Consider the following 20,536-nt stretch of genomic DNA (forward strand, 5'->3'; position numbering starts at 1 on the left):
TGGACAGACCGGATCGAATTGAATGACGTATGCAGATGTAAATCCTTGGTTTCCTATTGGTTTTCTCTTCCAATTGAGAAACAGAGCCATGTGTCTCGAATTGGAAGGCTGAAGAAATCGTCGTTTGTAGATCATTTGAAAATTTCTTAATAACGAAACGATTTATTTCCATTGCAAGAAAAAAAAAAAAAAAGATCACTACATTCAGAATCTACAGACTCTACATGATCGTAATTCGTAAGCAACATATTCACAAACACAGATCAAACACAGCTTCTGATCCATTTCTACGTTCATGCCGCGGATTTCTTGGCCCTCTTTGCGGCAGGGGACCTTATCGATTTTGGCTGTTTAGGCTTCGCCGGAGTAGATTTCTTCGGTTTCTTCGCAACCACCTTCTTCGCCGCCGCCGCCTCCTCCTTCTTGGCGGCCCTCCTCGTTCTCGTGCTTCTTGCTGGTCTAGGTTTCTTCTCTGCCTTCGCTTTCACGACCTTTGATGCGTTCTTGTCTTTCTTCCCTGCTTCGGATAGCTTATACGAGGCCTTGATCTTCGCTAATTTTCCTCTGGCAGTAGAATTCTTCAATTGAAGAGCCAAGATTTTCCTGAAATTCGCCGGGAGAACCGCCTTGTGTTTTTCCTCCATGTATTTGGCTATGGCGTACGGACTCGAGCCATTCTTCTCGTTGAGAGACGAGATTGCTTCCTTGATCATCTGCGCAATTCATCTCGAATTCGATCAAAGATTAACACAGTCAAATCAAACTCGTTACATTGAAATCAATTGACTAAAAATACCTGAAAATACGGCGGATGTGAAGCGGCTTTCGGCTGCCTAGGCTTCTTCTCCCTCGGAGTCCTAGGCTTCCTCTCCTTAACCGGCTTCTCCGCCTCCGCCGGCTTCTCTGCAGCCGGAGCCTCCGCCGGAGGCACATCCGCCACCGGAACTTCCACGTCTCCTTCTCCGGTCGATGACATGATCAGAATTCACAAACGAAAATCAAATGCTCTCCGAATATGCTCGAGATGAAAAAAACGCTACGCGAGAACTTTATAGCGGAAGAAGAATCTGGAGGTGGAGGGAAATACGAGCAGTGATTGGCCAGTTGGAGTAGACGCGGATAGCCAATTTGTACGAGAATTGATCGTGAACGCACACGTGGAGAAAAATGGATCGTTATTACGAGATCCAAATCTTGAAGTAGACGGTGATTTGGATAAATACAAATAGGAGCTATGTTTTTCTTCCAATTTCTTGCACAGAAAATGAAGACACCTTGTGTTTTCTCTGTTAATTTTGAACTGCAATTTGCTCACAATTGGTTTGATTAATTGGTTGCCATTTTCAGGAGATTGAAGAAGAGAATTCGAAGATTCAAATGAAGTGGCAATGAGAGAAAATAGTTGAGAATTTGAGTTATAAGAGGGAATTGAATTGTAACAGTTTTGGAGATTAACATGAGCAAATTTTAGGGTAAACAAATCTTCCTTTCGATTTTTTTTTCTTTTAATAAATGATGAAATTTTGAAACTAAGATGATTAAATAATCATGTTTTTTTTAAGGAATTCCCCACATTTATAATCAACAAAGTTAAAGAAAAATCATAGATATAGATGATTCATATGTTGTTTTATAAACATTCTTTTAGATTTTGAAAATATATGTATTTAATTTCTGTCTGAGGATTCTTTTTGCTATTTTTAATAAATAACCCGAGTTTTATTCTTAAAACCTTTTTTTAATTTTTTTGAAAACATGAGTAAATAATTTAGTTTTATTATTTTTTACTTAAAAAATATAATAAATATCAAAAGATTAATATATATTTATACACACGTGAAAGAACATAATTTTGAATATTTTTATATATTAAGGTAAATTTTTACTTTTTTTAATTTAAATTTTTAGACAACAAAATATCAAAAAGGTATTTAACTCTTTTTCTTTTGGTGTTTTAAATATAAAAATAATAAACATTAAAAAAAAATAAAAAAGCAAGAATGGTATTATGTGGGCTCCAAGACTAAGAATTCAATTATTGATGCTTTAGACTGTGGTTGGCATTTTAATATAGAAAAATTGAAATATTATATTTTGATGGGAGAAGTTTGAAACAATGGAAATAAATTTAAGTTTTTTTTTAATCTTATTTGGAATGAGAAAATTAAAAATAAATGCAATATTTTTTTTGTACTTGAAAGGAAAATAAAATAAAAGTTTTATAAACTTTGCCATCTAATCGTAATTTCTAGATTATCAAAATGGAATATGACATAATTAAATCTGTAACAGATTTAAAAATCAGGTAAATCTTACAAATTTGATTTTTAGACAATAATGGTATAAAGTAGAGAGACTATTTACCGGTTAAATCGATTAAATTGTTTTTTAATATTCAGCACACAAAAAAAGATAAAAAAATAAAAATAATATATTTTACCATATCGTGGCTTTCCACTAGCAACTCCCTAGGATTATGAGAGTTGGACAGAATTGAAAAGAGTTGAAATGAGCCATAATTAATTAGATAGAGACGATTGAGATTGAAAGACCTTATGTTACAATTAGGAAGATAGTACCGCTAATAAATTGGGCTGGATTGGATTGGATTGGACTTTAATTTAATTTTAAATAAATTAAGATGAAGTTGGATGGAATGTATGTTCGGTTTTTAATAAAAAAAAAATTAGGTTAGGTCGGATTTTAATAGTTGGATAAGTGTTTGATTATATTCACTTTATATAATTAACTTGACTGATGTCTAAAAGTAAATTAAATTGCTCCAAAATCAAACCACTGATGGAACCGCTTTTAATTCCTTATAGGTAATAGTTCACCTGCCAACCACAATCTACAAGTTTCAAAATCCATTTTGAAAATAGGAAATCACATGCTTTTAAAATTAAATTTTTTTTTTTTGGAAAATTTGAAAATTTAAATTCTACTAGAGATATTACTATTATATTTTTATTTTATCGTTAATTTGCTAGTTTTTAACTCTTGAAATTATCTATAACTTTTAACCATAATACATGTATTACTCATAAAATACTATTAAAACTAACTAAATTTGGGAGATTTTGTAAAAATATATATATATTTGATAAATTAGCAATATCATTTAGAAAAAGATACTATAATAAAATTAAGTTATTAAGATTTAATAAATATCATTTTTAATCCAAAAAATATAGTTGCGAACTTAACATAACTCAAATATAGGTTTCTGATTAAAAAGCGATGGATGTTGAATTTAAAAACTAATATGTTTATTTTATAAAATAACAAATAAATTATAAACTATTTTTATTTTAAAAAATCAAATTTAACATTGTATATTATTTTCAAAAAAAAGTATTTTACAATCTTGAAATTCAAAATTATTTGATCCATTATAATCTTGAAATTTGAAGTGATATCTCAACAGCATATAAAAACATTTAAAAAAAATAGAAAGAGAAACTCACTTAAATAGTAAATTTGTATTTTGTTGAAAAAATCGAAGCCCTAAAGAAGGTCCCTACACCTTCCATAAAGGAATCACATGAGTCGGTTCTAGGGCATTTTCCTATACCTCAGCTTCTCATCTTCTTCTTCCATTTTCCTTGTCATCTCCTTCTCTCCCATTCTATCTTCTTCCATTTTCCTCGTTTGAATCTTTAAGTTTCTGATCAGAAACTTTCATAATTGGATCCACCTCAAGATTAAGGTTTCTCAGATAATACAAATCATTCATTTGTAAGTAGATTATCCCCTTGGCAATCGATCGGTCGTTTCGCTATATGCTTTAATCTGAAACTTTAGTTGTAGTTTGAAGATAAATTTTGAGGTAAGAGCGTCTTTGATCTGAGATTTAGAGATGAAGCGGTCGAGGAAATCGAGAGGTGTTTCGTGGGCTCATGGAGTTAATCTTTGTCAGGTATAATCGTGATATCTTCTAATCGGAGTTTCGTTTTCTTATAAAATCATTAAGATCTATATACCTTATGGTCTTTTACTCAATAGATAGAATCTAGTAATCTACCCCTTTTCTCATTGTTCGAGACAAATAAGAAAATTAGAACAAAAATAAATGAGCTTTTTTTTTTCTTTTTCTGTTGATTTGCTGAATAAATGTCAAATTTAACGTTTTTCTCACAGATGAATTTGACAATATTAATCTAGACGAATAGAATTACTGGGCATTGGGACAATGTTTTTCAAGTATTGCTAATGAATTCGCCATCTTGAGAACCAAAAAAAAAAAAAATACTAATAAATATCGCTGGGTGGATCAGGTGAAGTCATTAAGATTGTGAATAAATGCACTTAATCTTCCTGTGCACCCAAAATCTGGGCTAAATGGTAAACACAATTGCATCATCTTACGAAATTAAACTAACCGCAGTCCATTTGAACGATCTGAGAGACGTTCTTAAATGTCAAGAAGAAAATTTAAGTAAAATATGGTCTGATTAAGAACGACGAAATACAACATGATTCAGAAATCAGAACAAAGTTACAAGAACAACACCGCTCTGATTTGTAACCTAAGCTTGAACGACTAAGTATGAACAGATTGGTTCCTGTACTTTATTCCAAGTATTTCCTTGTGAGCCACTAATCGGGAGGGAGAAAAAAGGATGAATTAAAACAAAAAAACAACAACAATAACAACAAAATATTTGCGAAGTAGAAATCATATTATTCAACAGTCAACTCTTATAAAGTGATATCTGTCACGGAAGAATTGAAGTTTCTTTCTTCGAACAAAAATTCTAAACCAACCATATATAAGAACTGAAGTTCCATCGCCCCTTAGACTATACATTTTTTGAGTAATTGTTGTTTCTTTCATAGATTACTGGAGGTAAAAAACCAACCCTTTTCATTCTTCTGTTATTGAGACCATATGATTTGAGATTATAGCATAGAGCTGTACAAAAAACATTAATAACTGGAAAAAAAAACAGAGCAACTGAATCCAAACTGGGTTTCAAACCAGGCTGGGTTGTGTAAGCATCTTTCTGAACTTGAGTGGGTCAAGCATGGGGTGATTTGATGTGTCTCTTCTAAACTGGACACTCAATTAAGTCAAGCATGCAGGATGTCTATTCTAGTTGCATTTTTTTTAACTCTCACATCAGAAACTGCTCTCTCAATGTCTGGTGGAGTAACTCGATGTTGATATGTTCATTCCAAATACTACCATGTTTTAAAGATTGTTATTCTGTAATTGTCTCTATCTTCATTCTCCCCAAACTGTACTGGCTTCTCCCACTTTATTGCAAACTGTACTGGCTTCTCCTCAGATGCCACTTGATTGAATGCCTATTTTCTACGTTGTATATATTCTTGCAAGTATGCCTTGGCAATGAAGGGGGCAACTCATAAGACATTGGTTGATCATTAAATTGGTTTGAACATTGATATGTTCTTAAACTTTTGGAACTTGAAATGTTATACTATGTTATAACTTATGATGGGATGTTGCAGAGTGACTCGACTAATAAATATTTGATAGTTTAATGGTTTTCCCTGTTCTTCCGGCTATGTAACTCATGCAAATTTATGTACCATGATGTCCAAAATTAAGGTGAATGGTTATGTTTTTAAATAGGTGAAGTTATTCTCGTCAGAGGACTGCCCTTCGAAAGTTGGCTTGAAATCTCCAGATCATCTCCAAGCTAAAACTCCCTGGATGTTGCATCCTTTAACTTCCGAATTTAACGACTGTCCCCCTGGATTTGAGGTCACTCAGTCAGGAAACCAATTAGCAGATCTGTCCTGCATCTCTTCGATTAAGTGGAAGTGTCCTCCCAAGGTTAGCCCTATTAGATATTTCTGTTCTTCTCAATCTTTTTGCGTCCAATATGTCAAATTGCAATACCGTTTCTCTTTGTACAGTTTGTTATGAATTGCAACTGGTGTGTGGCAGCAGGAGAGGAAAGTAAAGAGGTAGAATCTCAGAAATTGAGGGAAATGAGATTTCTTGAAGCAGTTTATCCCCGAGCTTCTGCTATTCCACCAGGGTAATTTCATCATACCCTTGTTTTCTGAGATCAATTTGGAAGCTTGTTATTGTGTTAACATCAACCTTATTCAAGATAAACTTTCCGATCACTTTCTTTTGCTGTATAGTGCGACAGTTTCTGTTGACATTGAGGATGAGCTTTACGATGATGGCCTCACTCCTCTTGTCCCTGTCATTCCCATTGAAGAAGATGAGTGTGAAGATACAGAGTCAGATTCAGCTGCTGTAGGAAACTTCTCTACAAGCTCTCTGCCGATGATGGCTTCCAATGTTAGGTTGGATTCTGCAATCCCAAAAAGTGCCACGGAAACATCTGCTGTTGAAAAACCTATCGAAAATTTACCCGATGTTGGTGTAGATGTCGCTGCTGCCGCCTCTACTGCAATGGCGGTATTGATGAAAAGCACGGAGCAGGGAAGCATGATCGACACCAATTTGCTCATTAAAATTTTCAGTGACCCGAAAATGATACAGAATTTGACAAATATTCTCCCTCTATCCGAATCTGAGTCTGGGAGTCCACCCATTGCCACTGCTGCATCAGTACCCGCAACGAAGCCAGTTAGCGAATCAGTTTCTTTGTCTCTGCCAAAATTCGATACGATACCGAAACTCCCAAATGGAAGCTTGCCAAAAGTGTTGAATGGATTCCCATCTATGGTAACCCCTGCTCTTCCTCAGATGAGTACCTTCCCTGCATCTGATGTGAAGCCAGCCTCAGTCCCAGGCCACTTGCCAGCACTAGATCTCAACAAGGTAAATATTACCATACCAAATGGCGGGAACTATTCTAAAATCGGTACAGTTCCCGCCCCGGTAAGTTCGGTAAGAAAAGAAGCACAGCAATGGAAGGATCTTAACTACTATAAGAACCTAGTAAGACAACATGGAGATCAGAGGGACAGTAAGGAACAGAAACTAGGACAAGATGGCAATAATCACAATCATCATAATCTGAATATGGTACATGAGATGAAAGCAGAAAACTTGAAACCCAAGATTCAGAAACAATGCATATATTTTAATGGCCCGAAAGGGTGTCGAAATGGCATAAATTGCCAATTCAAACATGATATCTCACTTAAGAATCAAAACGCTAAGAGAATGAAACTGTGTGGCGAAGTTACAGGTAGGACGTAATCGGGTTAAGCTTCACCATTCAGAAATTTCCTTTTTTTTTTTTTTTGGTGGCTCAGGCAAGGAAAGTATGATCTTTTTGTGAGGCAGGGAAAAAATCTTGTGTTAATTATAAAGGAAATCAGGATGAATTTCAACAAGATTTCCAAGGGAGAATTTTGAATCTGGGATATTCGTTTATTAGTAGTTGGTTGTTTGAGATTAGCAGGGATAAATGGTTCCCTGCATAATCCTGCAGCATGAATGTGAATTCTTAGCATACGATTCTATTTAGTAAATAGAGCATTTTTTTAGGCCTTATGTGATGGAAGCAACAATTTTATTAACTTCATTTTTTTTTAACTATTTTTTTTAATTTTGGAAAATTTTATCAGAAGTTTAAACTAAAGTGCTTTTGAAATGTATTATAAAGTTGTTAGCCAAAAACCTTGAAATATGATATCTATAAAGTAGATTCTTGGGCATCTTCTTTTTCATATCTGGACTACTAAGGAATGTTTTCAAATGTGGGTCAATTAGAGCATCGAAATTGGCTGAGGTTATAAAAGATTCACATTGTCACTCCATATATTGTTCAACTATATATTGTTCAACTATAAAGAATTATAGCTCAATTGGTTAATTTTAACTTCGTGAGTTCAAATTTCCACCCTTACATATTATATTATAAAAATTTTTAAAAGATAGATATATTACAGTCACCTTTATGAATTCACTGTTAACTATTTAAATACCAAACAAATAGTTTATAACTAAACGTTTTAAATATATACGTGGGTCAAATAATTTGACATCATCATGTTTTTATAAAGTTCTAGGTTTCATATGTTTGTAGTGGCATGAGCTATAACACTACTAAAAATTATGTTGTGTTGGTATTGAATCGAGTTGGATTTGTTTTATCCATATTTCAAGTTCATACAATTTAAATAGACAGTTTGGAAGAAATCAAGTTTTAAATAATATTTTAGGTTGACTTCATCAATTATGATTGAGCTCCCTAATTCAAAAACCTCTTTGGCATATACTCGATCAAAAAGTCAGAGGTTCAATCTCAATCCTCACATGTCATTGAACTAAAAATAAATTACAAATTACAAGTAAAATTGTGAGAGTAAGCATGTGGAGGTGAAGTACTACCCTTTGGACACATTTCTGAACTATGCTCGCTTTGACTCCATCGGGCACATCTTAAATTACAAATTTAAAAAACCATTATGGTTTTAATGTTTCAATTTCAACTAATAATCTAAAATAAATATAGACTAAACATACAAGATAGTTTCTAATGTTTGAGGTAATTTTCAATTTGGAACTTATTAAAAATTCTCAATTAGAGCATTGCATTAAAAAAAATGTTAAATTTTATTAACAAAAAATTAATATATCATTAAATAACTATTTTATTAACATAGTACTTGTGATTAATTTTACCATACATCACATTTTTGTTAATAAATTTGGTATATTTAGCAATAAATATATCCACCCACCAAATATAGTATTCAAAGAAAGAAAAGTTAAATCACGCATCCAATCTATTACCTCAATCGCCCTCTTCAGTATTATCATGATTTTTTCATACAAACACAAAAGATTTAGCTTATAGCATAATCTTTTAATCGACTATGGAGCTTGTCGAATCTCCAACGCCTGTTACTCTAGATCAAAAACATGAGATACAGCTCAGTTCCTGAACGTGAGAATGGAGAAATTCAAGGTTTAAAGAATGAAAAAATCCCAATTGGTAATGAGTAATCAATCAATCTACATGAAGGATTTGGGAAAGAATAGAATATTTATAGTTACACAAAATTGAAGCTAGGCAAGGAAATCCAATCAATGACCCAAACAATCTGCTTCTGCAACCTTGCAATGGTCCAGCAGTACAAGAAGCTCAACTGAAGCAACAGAGTTGGTTTGCTATCCAAGCTAGAACTTTGCCACGAAGGTAAACTAACTTATTTTTCCCTCAGAATGGGCCATCCTTTTTTAATAATGTCGTTGATCTTGGCATCAATTTGCTTCTGAATCTTTGGAGGACAGAGGTCTGCGGCATACCCATTCATCTTTGCTGCCAAAGTGGACATCTCGAGCTCCTCTTCTGGCAAGTTTCCCATTAGTTGAAGAAAGAAAGGATTCCTCTTCAGCTCAAATTTCTGCGTGTGTTTGTTAAACATGTATAGTGTGAGCGAGACTTGAAAAATGATGCCAACAACTCCATTTTCAACCATGAAGGTCTGCAGAACCGAGTCGTGGAGAACAAAGTAAAACTATGTTCGCCCAAGGTGGGATATTGTGGATGATTCAATCAAGACATATTCTAATGCCAAGGACCCAAAACTTCTGCTGCACTTTTTCATCTTCAAATGGAAAAAGTGGGGCCGTGGATAGCAATTTATAGAGTAGGAAAGGAGCAGAGACATCTTAACCTTTATCATATTTAAAGTTCAAATGGGAAGAAAAGTGGGCAGCCCATTGGCAAGGACATGCGATCTCTGAATAACACCTACCTAGAGGTCGCATGTTCCAACCTTCGGATGCACTTCAAAATAGAAAGGAAAAAAAAACTTGATGCCTCCCAAGTCCGAGCCTTCGATAGAAGAGCAAATCTTCAAAACGGTAGGGTTATCCAAAAAAGAAAAAAGTGGGGTGGGGTGTAGCAATTTATAAGGCAGGAATAGACCAGCGACATTTATAGGTGAGTTCCATGTGAAGAAGCAGGAAATCCCAAAAGCTGAAGGTTTGCAAGATAGCTTCAAAGGAAATATTAATCGATGATACTAACCTGATGTTCAGCCTCTGCAGGATAAAATGCTCCAAGTTCCTGAATTTGTGTAGTCACAGCACTTCCTCTTGACTTCAGTTGCTCTTTTTCTTTGCTGACAGCAGCCAGTCTAGATTCTTCAGTGTCATTAGTAAAAATGATAGATCTGACACAAAAGAATACACAACACCATTATCAAAGGTTCATTTATGTTTAAATCATGAGCTAGAATTTACAACATACCTATACTGGTTGCCCACATCAGGACCTTGCCCAAACACTTGCCTAGAATCGTGACTGGACCAAAAAACCTCTAAAAGTTTCCTAAAACTGGTAACCTTGGGATCATATTCAACCTGCAAATAATTACAAAGCATGCAATAAATATTTGAACATCCAAACAGACAAGTAATGTAATGGAACCTACAGTGCAAAATTTTCAAGACTCTAAATAATCATATATCAACAAGTGACTGGAAATTTGTAACTTGAAAGTGGATTATGTCATTGTCTATGAAATTTCACCATATAACTCGCAAGTGGAAATTAGCAACCACATGCCAAAGTTACTTTCTTTAGTAACAAAAAGATAAAATTCTTAAGACCTACTAATGTGCTGTGAGTTTAGAAACTGAGGGAGAGGGTTAATACCAATCGAACAAAAATATTATGCAGTGAGTAATATCCTACAATTACATTTATTCTAGGTGGCTCCAATGGAAACCAAGGCCCTGTACTTTTTCCCCTGAAAAGTTTGAGATCCTTTTACTCCCATCCAACTCCTATCGTTGGAAAAAGAAAATGTAATAAACTATCAATGGACATTATCAATCAGAAATATTGACTGAGAAGCAATGAATGCATGTAGAAAAAGAGAGGAAAGTAATACCATCCTTGAGAACTAAGTACGATGATGAAACCCATCAGATAGATTGCGAGCAAGAATAAATAAGGAAGATAACCAGACAGTCCATAAAAGGATTGACATAGATTTTAGATACCCATAGTATCCAATGAATTGAATTCTTCAACACTTGAATCTATAATATCCACTTTACTAAAAACATTTTGCAACGAACATAAACCACCATGGTTAGCTTACTAGTCGTGCAAGCTACTATGAAACCCGAAGGTTGTGCATTTCTTGTACCTGATTTGGATATAACATCTGAAAGAATTTTAAATGCTGCCATGATTTGTTCACATGGATAAGTTTTCGCCAGACAATCAAGGTACCCAAGAAAAATTACAATGAACACAAAAGGCTAGAGGGAGGCCTCTCCAAATGAATCCATCAATTTCTAGGATTAAGTTAAGGCTTCTTTGATTACAGGAAGCATACAGAACACAGAAGCAATTGAAGGACTAAACTTCCGACCTCACTTGAACAATTTCTTAAATGCATGTACTTCAAGAATGCCTCGTCTGATACATAAAGAGCCGAGACGAATTATTTTGGAGTTATTAATGATTTCTTTTCCACAAAATAAGAGCTTTGACAAATCTTCGACAAAAAGAAAACAGGATTTAATACATTTGCACATCAGAGATCTGTGACAAGCAAATCCGACAGAAGCCCCCCCAAAAGTGGCACAACACCAAATGCCAAGCAATTTAAACCACATTCATCCCTCGCACAAGGAGAATTTCCAGACAAATAAATCCAATCAAAGAAACAAAACATGATTGAAAAGATAAATCCACCGAAGTAATGACACGCCACAATGTCTTGTCCAATACAAGCAAGCGTATAAACATGGTCTACGGAAGTACACAATTCTAAAACTTCATCCGGAACACAGGACGGCGAAAATTCACAAATTGAAAAGTCAAAATCAAGCAATCAAAAAACGAGAGATGTAAGGAGCAAAGATGGTTATAGGCCGAACCCGAACAGACTCGGCGTGATCCCCCAAGCTACGATACTCGGGGTTCAATTTAGAACCACCAGCGTAGCCAACAGTGGTCCGGAAGACTCCATCCAAGCAACCAAAAACGGCTTCGGATCTCCAGAAACATCCCAGAGAGAAAACTGCCGTCTTCAAGGACTGATGGGTTGACGGATTGGTGCTAGATTCCGCGATTCGATTCGGGATTCTGATGCAGTAAGCTTCCTTGGGCAACAAAAAGATGAGGAAGAAGAGGAGTATGGAAATGCGGAGGCATGTAGTCGTCTGCAAAAGAGCCATTACTGTCTGCAACACATGCGTACAGCTCGAGCAATTGAACCTTCATCTCCGCATTCATGGACTCTAAATTTTAGGGCCAGCTCAAAAGTTGAAGCCCAGGCCCAAAATCAAATTTTGGTTTCCTTTAATTTGTAGAGGTTGGAGATCAAGAAACATTGTTTCAATATTGTTAAGTTTCGATTAGATCATTATTAACTTCTTCAAAAAAAAAAAAAAAGATCATTATTAAACTAATTGTAACCCTATAGATCTTTCATAAATTATTTATAACCCTAGCAATCAACTAAATAGAGTATGACTAAACCATGAGAATCAAATTTGTAAATTAACCTTTTAATTTATTTTAATATTTAGTATAAGAATAAAATAAAATTTCTGAAATAAATAAAGGCAGTTGCATTACCAAACTGTTATTAAACTCGAAAGAAGAAAAAAACAATCTTCGTAAATATCCTCGCACTTCACCTTTTGAGCCCTCAAATTTTGTTTCCTCAATTTAGAGGGCACCCGGTGAAAATGCAACTTTAGTTCAAAGTAAAACAATGCCGAGACTTGACCAGATATCACAACCTAAAATTTGGAAGCAGATTTCGTTTTCCATCTAAATTAGAGGGCCCTCGTTCATATTATAAGATAATGAATACTACAAGAAAAATCCTGAAATTGCCCTAATAAAACCACGAATAATAACTCACTCAGTACAGTAACAAAGACAACCTGATCAACACAATGGGCCAAACAAAATGACTATCAGAGCATCCCATGCAAAAGAAATCTTCCACTCTAACGATGATGTGAAATACAAAAAACAGTATATTTGGACCAAACTCATCACATATGGAAGAAAACAAAACAAAATTTTCAATTGTAATCAACACCTTCTCAAAAGTTGGGAGTAAAATGGAAGTTCTCAAAAACAAGTAATGATCTAAATAAATATAAAACCGTCTAAGCCTTGTCAGCTTTGGCAGCAGTTGCTGCGGCTTGTCCTCTGAGCCTACCAGTTCTCCTGGCGGCAATGAGCCCAACCTTTTGACCAGGAGGTGCATCACGCCTGACAGTGCTGGCATGTCCAATGTGTTGGTGGTTACCTCCTCCGTGAGGATGCTCAACGGGATTCATGGCAACACCACGAACCTTAGGCCAGCAGTTCCTCTTAACTCTAAATTTGTGGTAAGCATTACCAGCCTTAAGAAGGGGCTTCTCAGTCCTACCCCCACCAGCAACCTGACCGACCATAGCACGGCACCCGCTTGGAACTACTTTCTTGGAACCAGATGGAAGCTTGATCCTGATAGTAATTGAAGATGAATATCAGCTTAAACTAAAAAGTGAAAAATGTTGAATCAACACAGCTAGAATCAAGTAACATGCATTATCTCTTCGATCAAAATAAGATGTTACAAAAACAGCTGAGTTCTAAACAAGCAATAAACATCAATTGTCATTCAGATTCCAATTTGCACAATCTCATAAGCAACTAGCACCAAATTGCACAGAAACATATCCTTATCTTTGCTTCTGAAATTCCACCAACTACGTATGGAGAAGCCTAGAGCAGTATTTTAACCAACTCTTTCAATGTGCAATGAGACATTAGCTTATGGCGAGAGCTGAGGCATGGAGATGCACCCTTGCCCGAGCACCTATCTTGCAAGCGCCTAATGCTTTGCTTGCAACTTCATTGCCATAAAAATTAAGTTTAGGGCTACATGGGCGGCCACCATGATGGATAAAGTTTACATTACACGAACTCATGAATATTTGTTTCAAAATTAAAACTTGATTTCATTTATAGGAATTTTTTTCACGTCTCTTATTTCCTCTACCCTGCTCCATTTGTTTACTTCTGATTATAGTCAGCCGTCTATTTCCGTCTCTGAAAATTTATTTTAATTTCCAAATCTCCTCCACGACATCCGACTAGACTATTAGGCACTATTCATCCTTCTCTCTTGATATATTATCCCGTTCATCAGCCCCTTCCTCTATAGGGCTCATCAGAAAATACAGTATGCTCAAAACAAAACCACGAAGGCAATTTTAATTCTCATATAAAATTCGTTCATACAAGTACAAAATTAACTAGTTACTGATTAGCATTAGTACGATTTACAAGGTTGGTGCAACAAATATCATAACTCACTCTAGCGCAAAGGATCATACAAGCACAATAAAATGAATTAGCTTTCTGGAGTAAATCAAAAGAATTAGATAAACACCCAAAAAAATTATCAGAAAACTTTCTTTTCAAGAACTAGGAATCATTAATAACCTGGAAGTATCGTTATCAGGATTGTGACTAATAACAATCGCGTAGTCTCCCGAACATCTTGCAAAAACGCCACGGTCACCAACATGGTGTTCGACGTTGCAGACGACGGCACCTTCAGGGATCGATCTTAGGGGCAAGACATTCCCAACCATGAGATTCGCCTTCTTTCCGCAGTAAACAAACTGGCCAGTGTACATACCCTCAGCCGCAACGAACAGTTCATTCTGTTTCTTGTACCTGAAAGGATGGCGGAAGGTAACTCGAGCAAGCGGCGCTCCACGGCCTGGGTCGTGAACAATCTCAGTGATGACTCCTTTCAGATAACCATTTCGTTCGCCGAAGTCGAGACTTCGGAATCTGGCCGGACCCTTCCGATGATGGGTGTGAGACTTGAAAACGGAGCCCGCTCCCTTACGCTGAGCACGGATGACTCTTCCCATGGCGGCTCCGGGAGATCGGAGATTTTCAGTTTGCTGCCGCGGCGATAATGACAAAAACCTAGGGTTGAGATGAATTTATATGACACCAAATTGAAGCGGGCCGACCCACTCTGGATTCTAATAAATAGGCGAAGCCCAACTGAGTTGGGCCTTTTAAGGCTACCGGCCCATGGTGTTGCTTGCATAATTAGACAGAAGCAAATAAGTTGGACACTTGATTAATGAACTAATTTCAATTATTGGTAAATTATTATAATGTAAACTTATGTTTAAATCTATATTAATATTATTAGTTTACCATAATCACTTTCAATCTTTCTAAATTTTTCCATAGAAATTCACATCTCTAAACTTTAATTTTATATCCCTGTATTAGAGATGACAAAAATCAATACAAAAATCTTCGTGTTCTCACTCCAATAATATACAACATGTCCGGACCTGTTTTCGGTTTCATTTTATAAATAATTAATATATTTTATCAATTATTTTACCAAATTATGAATAAAATATTAAATATTTTTAAAACTAATTATTTATATTAATAAATAATAGATTTTCAACCAAATAAATATGCTTAATACTCTTCTTTATTTTTTAGATTCTAAAAATAATTAAAATTAATTACTAAATCGATAATTACGAAGGTTCATGTACCCAAACAACGATTCCTCAACATGTACCTCAATTTTCGAAATTGGAGAATGATGTAGAGACAAGGACTAATAATTTTTGCGAGGCGAAAATGGGGAGAATATCCCCACCTATTGTAATCTCTATTCTACATATATTTTTCTCTTCCCGCATATCTTTTCAATTGTCTACATTTTTTAAAAATATAAAACCAAACATGAATATCAAACATGTGTTGGTTTTCTATTTTCTTAACACGTGCTTTCTTAAAATAATACTCTAGAAATTCCTTGCTACTAGGTATACGTGGCATTGAGATACAACATGTACCCACATGTTAAAAGAAATTGTACGTTGTCTCCTCAAAAGACGGACACAATAAGATTCATTTTGGTGAATAGACATACATGTCAACTCTAACAACTTTGAGATCTAAATTCAAGCTCCTTTCAAAAGAAAACCTATTAGTCGAAAATTTTTTAAAGCATTATTTTTTTAGTAAGTTTCTCTATCCTATTCGATCTCGATCTCAGATGATGCGGTCAGACGGTTCAAAAGGTGAGCAGTCACCGATTCGGGAATCAACATCATTTTAAAACTATTTGCCATATAAAAAAAAAAGAAAAAGGAAAAAGCCCACAATACAACTTAGGGTAGTGTAATAAAATGAAATCTAGTGAGCTGTCTTCCCTTTCGCGTTTTTTGGCGAGACATTTTAACTTTATCACAAAAAGTAGCAAACTCATCTTTTAAGTTGTATGTTAAAAAATAGTACAAAATTTCTATAAATCTTAAAATATAATTTACTTTTTTTCAAGAAACTCCAACAGACGGTACAATTAGGGCCGAGACGATAGAGGAAGGAGGAGGCTTCTTTGGTTTGTTTTAAATTCAAAAGCAATATATAAATGAGTTAAGATTTTAACGGTTTTCCTTTAATTTTCTCTCTTAATATTTTTAGAATGTAAAATTCATTTACCAAAAAAAGTTAAAATATAATATTGCACCATCCCTTGAAACATAATCATTTTTTATGCAACATTGATAAATTTTTAAGATATCACTTAACTTAACGTGTAATAATATTTTATTTTTTATTTGAAATTAAAGTTTATTAAATATTATTTTGATCTATGTACTCTGCTTTAGTTTATTTCCGTCCCTGCATTTTGAAATGCTCTTTTGGTCCTCATCTTTTTAAATTTTATTCAGTTTAGTCTGTGTACTTTTAAAATATCTATTATGGTCTCTGTATACTCAAAGAATGATCAATTTAATCTCTATTTGCAAAATTTTAACATGGAAATGTAAACTCTTCAATACAAATTTATGACATTCAAAAAATTTAGTGAGTAAAGTGTCATGCTAAAATTATGATGGAAAGAAATGAGATAAAAATGAAAATGGAAGACCAAAATAGTAACTTTCTAAAGGTACAGGGACCAATATAGACATTTCAAAAATACAGTAACTAAAATGAACATAAGATGAAAATGCAGAAACCAAAATAAACATCTTAGAATTACCAAAATAGTATTTAACATAAATATAAAAGTTTGGTTTTTAATGATATATTTAAGGCTCATATGAAACCTGCAATAATCCATCATTAATAGAAGGAGCTGTTCTTTTTGAAAAATAAGAGAAAGCTAGCAAATGTATTTATACACAAATTCTCAATAATTAATAGGTAAAACAGAAATAACAAATACAAATGTTAACTAATCTCTCCAATAACAAAACCCACATGCCTAAAAGAGTGCTTAGTCCTTGGGGCATGCAAATGCAAGTGTCCCAACATGGGTGCCCTACAAACTTGGCCTCACCCAACCCATATGGTCTCCAAACTACTCCCACAAGGAAAACAAAGGCTTGGTCTCAAAGAATGTTGTCCAAAACATACACTAGCTTTATCCATTATGTCATCATCATTTTTCATCCCCTTTAATTTGGTACTTCAAATGTTGTAGCAAAAATTGTGGTCCATCCAATTTCTAAAATATGGATCACAATGGAGTACCCTCTCGGTGTATTAGTGGTCAGATTTGATGTTCTAGAAAGATCTCTCCAAAGTGTATGGGAAGGTTTAACCTTTTGGATCTTCCTTTTATTTTGTTGCTCTTTAAGGTAGGGATTTGGATAAATTTCGTTACGTCTCAAATTCAATTAGAAACCCATTTCATCTCTAAAAGATTTAAGATTTTTAATCGGTTGAGTTTTGTTGTTTAATAAATTTTTTCGTTTTTTTTTCAATTAAACTTTTTTAACTGACCTTCAAAAACAAACAAAAAAAATAACCTCTTAGAAATTACTTTGAAAATAATTTTCCATTAGAAAAGAAGAAATTATGAGCGGGCTTATTTTTTAAAAAATAAAACTAATTAAACAAAATAGTTATTTTTTGTTATCAGAAACAAAAGTAAATAAAATGATTATTCAATGAAATTTTTGATGTTCTCAAATTCCTCATTTTTATCCTAAATTTTAGAGAAATAGTCAAAGTAAGAGTAAATTTCATATATAACTTTATAGCAGTAGATGTGAACGGAAATGTAGTCAAGATTATCTTATCATCATTTTGTTTCTTGACATTTTACCTCATACTATCTCTAGGTACATTTCACATCAACAAACTTTTTCATTTTAAGAAAATACATTTTTTAAAAGAATATAATAACAACCACCAATTTCTCATTGCAAGTCCATATTCATAACTATTTTACTCTTTGTTCAATGTTTTCCAAATATAATTTCATTCAGAAATAATTTTTCATATTTTTTCTTTTTCTTTTATTGCATTTAAATCTTATCCATATTCCAAACTTTAAAAATTAAAAACAAAGAAAAAAAATTAAAAACTTTATATACAAGATTCTAGAGATTAGTTTCGAGATGGACATCCAGTCATTACAATAATGTGGTACTTTGACCACGTATATTCTGAAGCTTAAATTATCACTTAGTTTAAAATGGTATCGTACATAGAAGTTGTATAGGCTTGGGAGTAAAATGTACACGAGTTTTGTATAAAATTTGCAATTTAAAGTCTATACTAAAGTGGGCTTTCACTTCACTCCAATCTTGTATGGTCATCCTCACCTTGTTCAAACTGAAGTCTGAACACGTATTTTTTGACGAGAGGACAACTCTAATCCTACGCCTGATAACAAATTTCGAAGCTTCAAAAAATCTCAAATAAACATAACATAAAGGTAGAAACAGTTATTAAACCTCAAGCAAACATGTCGAAGAAAAACAAAAAATATAACAGAAACAATTATGAGAGCCTGAGATTGAAATCTAATCAATCTTTCATAAGATATGGAAAGAATAAAAGTTGAATGATGAAGAAGAAGAAGAAAACGAAATTGATTTTAATCACAGTGTTGTCATGTGACGAATTTTGTCTCCATCTAATTAATCACCGAAATTAGCTCATAATTTCATCTAATTTTTTCGCTTTCAAACGTAAGCATCGGACATTAAAAAAATAAAATGAATATTACGGACTTAATAAATAAGAGATGACAAAACGACACTTATCCAATAATTAAGGGAAGATAAAAGTCGTCTTGTGCGGCTCTTGATAGATCATACTTAAACTAGCAAAGCACGGAAGGTAGCAATACGCACCGTTTGGTAGAATGATCCACCATGTGTGGACATCCCCTGCCCCACCTGCCCCACTGCCATGTGCATTAATTTGGACTAAGCTTTCTCTTTAAGGATATATATATTTTTTCTGTTTAACCCAAAGTTTAATATCATATCATTAAGAAATTGCACTCTACACTCTGATTCACAGCTCTAAACGTTCAAGATTTCATGATTTGGTGTGGAACTCATTCCTTCTAATTCAGTTGGTATTCTTTGTGTTGCGAGAACTTGGAAGTTTAAATTTGTAAATGACATTACACATAGTTCAACACATTAATTATTTAAGAATAGGTGATATTATACATACGGGGTTGAAGTTAAATATAAAACCTCTTGTTTTGATATTATGAAATTTAAATGGGTAGGTTAAAAGATATATTTAAAGTTAAGTTATAAGTTTGGCATATTGTACTTACTTATGCTTATTTAATCTTTGTAGACATATACCCTTGAATATTTTGAGTTATATCTATTTAATAATGTTATTTTAAAACTTTTCTAATATGTCAGGCTGAATTTTAAATTTTGGGTTAAATGTGAGTGTCATTAATTCGTTTTGTACTTACTTGTCACTCTAATTGTGTATTATTTAAGAATTATGTAGGAAGTTTATGTTGAAGATTACCTTCAAATAATCATCTAACATGTCGGGTAACCATTAACCTAGTGGAGTTAACAACAAGAACAAAGAATGTAGTTCTCAAACGAGCAACGAAAAATAAATCTAGATTATCTTCAATTTTAGATATTATTCTTTCAATGATTCTAGTATCAAGTACTTCTTGGCGAGCTCCGGCATGATCATATTTAAAAAGTAAGCATATCTCTCGTAAAATATGAGAAACATCAAATATGAGCTCAAACCTCTATTTCACTCGCCCGTTATCCACCTTATTTGCCTGTCCTCTAAGGGATTGTTGGATAACAAGTACATAATATCATCGTTATCGTATCATCATCAACCTGATGAATTTATTTCAAGGCATAAGGTTTTCCTACAGTAATGGGTTGTTCAAAATATTTCTCATCCTTCCCCTGAATATTATGTTTTTCCCCAAATACTCAAGTTCAAATAACCATAAACTCGTGGTTTGTTTGTTCCATATCTATTGTCAACTTAAGCAGGCATAACTCAATTGACAAGATACCAAATTCCTTTCTTGATTAAATGTTCAATCCTTCGTCTCCATGTTTGTTGTACAAGAAAAAATATTTCATTTATTAGATACAAAAATTTGAAAGTAGATATGACTGTTGAGGATCAGTCAACTATAGAGACTAAATAAACACAATGGTAAATGGTAAAAAGTTTGATGTCAAACTTATCATTTAACCCATATATGTAATCTTGAGAAATGTTTGGTTTGGTTTTGATTGAATAAATGGTAAGCCTGCAACTTTATCTGTATAACGGCAGATTCATGA

The 20,536-nt window shown here is 33.9% G+C and overlaps 4 protein-coding genes across 6 annotated transcripts; 1 reads left to right on the forward strand and 3 right to left on the reverse strand.

The window, feature by feature from the left end:
• Positions 1-142: 142 nt before the first annotated feature.
• On the reverse strand, positions 143-1,031 carry HIS1-3 (histone H1-3). The gene is made up of 2 exons (XM_022276794.2): positions 797-1,031; positions 143-713 (listed from the first exon to the last, which is right to left on the reverse strand). Exons 1-2 carry the CDS (start codon positions 974-976, stop codon positions 294-296), a joined length of 600 nt encoding a protein of 199 aa, XP_022132486.1. The 5' UTR covers positions 977-1,031; the 3' UTR covers positions 143-293.
• A 2,487-nt stretch (positions 1,032-3,518) lies between these two features.
• Positions 3,519-7,450, forward strand: LOC111005963 (zinc finger CCCH domain-containing protein 6). 3 transcript variants are annotated; one of them, XM_022277683.2, is made up of 5 exons: positions 3,519-3,738; positions 3,811-3,919; positions 5,600-5,803; positions 5,887-6,011; positions 6,121-7,450. In XM_022277683.2, the coding sequence occupies exons 2-5, from the start codon at positions 3,860-3,862 to the stop codon at positions 7,151-7,153; spliced, it is 1,422 nt and encodes a 473-aa protein (XP_022133375.1). In that variant the 5' UTR covers positions 3,519-3,738; positions 3,811-3,859; the 3' UTR covers positions 7,154-7,450. The 3 variants fall into 3 exon arrangements, with proteins under 3 accessions (XP_022133375.1, XP_087984077.1, XP_022133374.1); XM_088127951.1 differs by having other exon boundaries at positions 3,858-3,919; XM_022277682.2 differs by having other exon boundaries at positions 3,520-3,919.
• A 1,214-nt stretch (positions 7,451-8,664) lies between these two features.
• Positions 8,665-12,135, reverse strand: MSRA5 (Peptide methionine sulfoxide reductase family protein). The gene is made up of 4 exons (XM_022277515.2): positions 11,807-12,135; positions 10,161-10,273; positions 9,939-10,083; positions 8,665-9,309 (listed from the first exon to the last, which is right to left on the reverse strand). The coding sequence occupies exons 1-4, from the start codon at positions 12,104-12,106 to the stop codon at positions 9,112-9,114; spliced, it is 756 nt and encodes a 251-aa protein (XP_022133207.1). The 5' UTR covers positions 12,107-12,135; the 3' UTR covers positions 8,665-9,111.
• Positions 12,136-12,869: 734 nt separating this feature from the next.
• Positions 12,870-14,879, reverse strand: EMB2296 (Ribosomal protein L2 family). The gene is made up of 2 exons (XM_022277519.2): positions 14,382-14,879; positions 12,870-13,397 (listed from the first exon to the last, which is right to left on the reverse strand). The coding sequence occupies exons 1-2, from the start codon at positions 14,819-14,821 to the stop codon at positions 13,055-13,057; spliced, it is 783 nt and encodes a 260-aa protein (XP_022133211.1). The 5' UTR covers positions 14,822-14,879; the 3' UTR covers positions 12,870-13,054.
• Positions 14,880-20,536: the final 5,657 nt, after the last annotated feature.

This window comes from Momordica charantia, assembly GCF_013281855.1.
Source record: "Momordica charantia cultivar OHB3-1 chromosome 1 unlocalized genomic scaffold, Mcharantia_2.0 BLBB01000001.1, whole genome shotgun sequence".
Lineage (NCBI taxonomy): Eukaryota > Viridiplantae > Streptophyta > Magnoliopsida > Cucurbitales > Cucurbitaceae > Momordica > Momordica charantia.